At 42.8% G+C, this 3,820-nt stretch overlaps 1 protein-coding gene across 1 annotated transcript; it reads right to left on the bottom strand.

Annotated features, from left to right (window-relative positions):
- Positions 1–396: 396 nt before the first annotated feature.
- LOC141220995 (dynein axonemal heavy chain 12-like) lies at positions 397–1,955 on the bottom strand. The gene is made up of 4 exons (XM_073666442.1): positions 1,920–1,955; positions 1,539–1,727; positions 1,329–1,448; positions 397–738 (listed from the first exon to the last, which is right to left on the bottom strand). The coding sequence occupies exons 1-4, from the start codon at positions 1,953–1,955 to the stop codon at positions 397–399; spliced, it is 687 nt and encodes a 228-aa protein (XP_073522543.1).
- Positions 1,956–3,820: the final 1,865 nt, after the last annotated feature.

Genomic DNA, 3,820 nt, shown 5'->3' with positions numbered 1-3,820 from the left:
TCGAAGAAATTTTACCACTATCATGAAGTACAATATGTCACGAAAAAACATTCTCCGAATCAGGGAAATCCGTTGAAGTGTTCCAGAGTAATTACCTCATAAAGTGACAGTGGTCAGAGTTGAAAAAATTGGCGTGGTCACGAAGGCAAAAACAGGCTCTGGTGCGAAGTGGTTAACTTCAAATTTAAAAAAAAAAGTAGTTACAACGTTGATAAACCATATTCGGACACATTTGATGTAGGGATAAGAGAGCACTGACACATTACATAAGTTTGACATTTAGGTCCTGTTCACACTGCGTTTATGCAGCATGTCTATTACTCTGCCGGGGATCTGACAGAATCCACTTTGGTCATTGGACTCTATGTCTCCTTCTGAATTCAGTTTTTCGGGGATTCAATCAGAACCTCTGGCAAAGTCATAGATGTATGGCATAAACACAGTGTGAACATGTCCTAAGAGACCTAAGATAATAACCCAAAGGCCAGTTATAAGTTGCTGAGCATTAGGCTTGATTTCAATGAATCTGGTTCCAAGAAATCCCTTTACCTCGTACATGTAGTCATAGACCTGGCCTTTATCGTCCAAAGGACATTCCCATTTCCCCACGGAGGACAGGAAAGGGCTCTGATCGATCTTTCCTGTGACAATTTCTTTGAAAAAAGCATCAAACTTCACTCGGCTGTCGGTGTCACAACAGCCGCCAATGGACCAAACCAGGGAGAAAGCAAAACTGGCCTAAAAGAGAAGAAAAGGGATATAATATACAGCGGGCGAAATAAGTATTGAACACGTCACCAATTTTCTAAGTAAATATATTTCTAAAGGTGCTATTGACATGCAATTCTCAGTAGACGTCAGGAACCTGCCTCTAACAATCGCGGATGACATGGCCGAGCTTCAAAGGAGACCGTGATTTTTCCTATATGCAGCAATGGTGTAACATTGCTGTATATAGCACAAGCGATCAGACGATCGCAGCTTTAAGTTCCCTAAGGGGGCTAATAAATACAGAGAAAAGTTACAAAAAATGTTTTTTCCCCAAACGTCTAATTTTTTTTTTCACTACCAATCTAATAAAAAAACTGGACATGTTTGGTATCGGTGTAATCGTACTGATGAATGAATCATATTGCTAAGTAATTTTTACCACACAATGTACACCGTAAAAACAATTCCCAAAAAATAATGTCAGAATTGTTATATTTTCACAATTTCTCTCCACTTGGAATTATTTCCCCTGTTTTCCAGGACCATAGGAAAGCACTGTCTATACCTGCAGATGGATCAGCCACACTGTGTATGGGATCGGCAGATCTTCCACTTACCATGATCCAGATACGAATGTTCTTATTATTCAGATCCTCTCTCACCACATCAAAAATCAGCATCTCCAATAATGGTGTGAGTGATATTACCACATTGCCATTGCTGGTTGTCACCAGATCCTAGGAGGAAAGACATTAGGACACTGAGGGTAAATCTAGACTACAAACTTGCGCAATGCTCCTACAATTGAGAGGACACATTACGCCCACCTTGCACTGCTTTCGGAGGAATCGAAGGGAAGGTTGGACGAGCCACTTAAAGAGTTCCTCTAGAAGAGCGAGGTGGTCCTTAGTCTTCAGTGCATCGGGAAGGGTGCTGAGCCAGGACCTCACCAGGGGCGCCCAGCCCAGTTGTTGGGGTTCCAGATAAATCATACCGCAGCGGCTAACAGTGGCGGGCTGGAGAGAGAGATATACGAAGTAGGGTTGCCCTAAGACACAAGCTCATCCAGTTATCTAATTATCTCGCTGTGTGGATGAAAAAACAGTCTACAAAGTCGTTTCCAAGTGTCCTGACGTTTCCATCATCCATAGATTACATAGCTTCTACTCAAATAAATGGATGTCTATGTAACATTACATTTTCCCTACATTCAGTGCTGGTGTCAGGAACTGGATCCTCACCATTTAGATGATTGTTGTAGTAGCACCAGAATGAAAGGGACTGACAATCCCTTTAATTATAGCGACTAAAGTGAATGTAGAGATGACTGTCAGTGGCGTAACTAGAGTCCGATGGGCCCCCATTGCAAGATTTGGACCCACTGCATGTTGGTCAGATGTATGGGCCCTTATAGTGTTCTAAATCCTATAAGGACATGCGTGTTGCACCTCCTACCCCATTATGTAGTAATATCCCCCATATTGGGCTCCTTCCTGGTATATATGTCCCATGTTCTGGCCCCATCCTGGTATATATATCCCCCATCCTAGTGTACATGTCCCTTATCCTGGGCCCCACCTTGATATATATATCCCCCATCCTGGTTATATATGTCCCTTATCCTGGGCCCCACCTTGATATATATATCCCCCATCCTGGTATATGTCCCTTATCCAGGGGCCCCATCCTGGTATATTTATGCCCCATTCTGGTATATATATCCCCCATCCAGTATATATATCCCCCATCCTAGTATATGTCCCCCATTCTGCCGTTGTATTTTAATGCATAGAAAAAAAATAAATGATTCTGCTCGCTTTTCCTCCGCTCCCCCTCTGCGCGCCATCCTCTTCTGAAGCCAGCATCTTACTTCAGAGTGCAAGCGTCGGGAGCATATGATGTCACTGTCATGCGCCCTCGTCATGTGCACGCCGACATCAGCTGCTGGCTTCTGATTGGCCGGCAGCGTGCATTGTCGTGCCCAGACCCAACGGGTCTCTGCGCCTCAATACACTTCATCTGAATGTGCATTCGAGGGCGCACATCCAGTTGAAGTTTGCGCTGATGTCGGCGGGCCCCTCACCTGCACGGGCCCAGTCGCGACCTCAACCGCGATCATTACACCCCTGATGACTGTATATGCAGGACTTCCAAATCAGTGAATGGAAGTGTTGCACGTGCTGCCAAACTCTCCTTTCACAGCGGCACAAGATGGGGCCTCCTATTCGAGAAAAGTTAGGGTGGGTGCCAGAAGAGAGACCCTCATCTACCAGACAATTATGGCCATTTTTGTGGATATGCTTTAAAAGATGAGAATACTTCTAAAAGTCAACCCTATAACTAAATCTGATTAGTTAGCATTAGATCCCCTCATAGTAACAGTTAGTTACTTGCTAATGGTCATAACCATGGATACCTAAGCTACTGCTATGCCCTGCACATGGGTTAAGCGACATAGCTTATCAGAAGAACTATACTACATTTCCAATTGGAGGTATGTGCTATTAATATTAATATTATTATTACACCTATTACATATTAGGATAGAATCTTGGAGATGGGAATACTCCTTTTAACACTTTCCAAATCTCTCTCCACACCTCTACTGTGTCCATTTTAGAAAATAGGAGAATGGGACATCAATATTAAGGAGCTTGCAGAAATGAGGGCATCAGGTGTTGTGATTATACATAGGAAATGTACAATCTCATATAGGTTTGGGGGAGAATAATCCCTTTGATGAAATCTTATGTTTCTTTTGTAAACCTAGTATTTACTTGAAAGTTTGTGAACCCCTCAAAAATTTCTGTATTACTGCATAAATTTGACTTAAAGCTACATCAGTCTGTGAGGTCACAAAGGAACTCAAGGTAACCTCTTAGCAACTAAAGGCCTCTCCTCACATTAGCTAATGTAATTGTTCATGAGTCCACCATCAGAAGGACAATGAACAACAATGGCGAGCATGGCAGGATTGCAAGGAGAAAGGCAATGCGATTTAAAATGTCACTGCTAAAACTCACCTGGGCACATCAATAGGTAACTGGAATAATGCTTTGTGGAAGGATGAGGCCAAGATAGAGATTTTAAGTGAGAAGCTATATGTTTG

This window comes from Phyllobates terribilis, unplaced genomic scaffold, assembly GCF_046119375.1.
Source record: "Phyllobates terribilis strain yellow unplaced genomic scaffold, ASM4611937v1 Scaffold_310__1_contigs__length_2243716, whole genome shotgun sequence".
Lineage (NCBI taxonomy): Eukaryota > Metazoa > Chordata > Amphibia > Anura > Dendrobatidae > Phyllobates > Phyllobates terribilis.
Note: the sequence above shows the minus strand (reverse complement) of the source record. Positions and strands in the feature narration are given on the sequence as shown.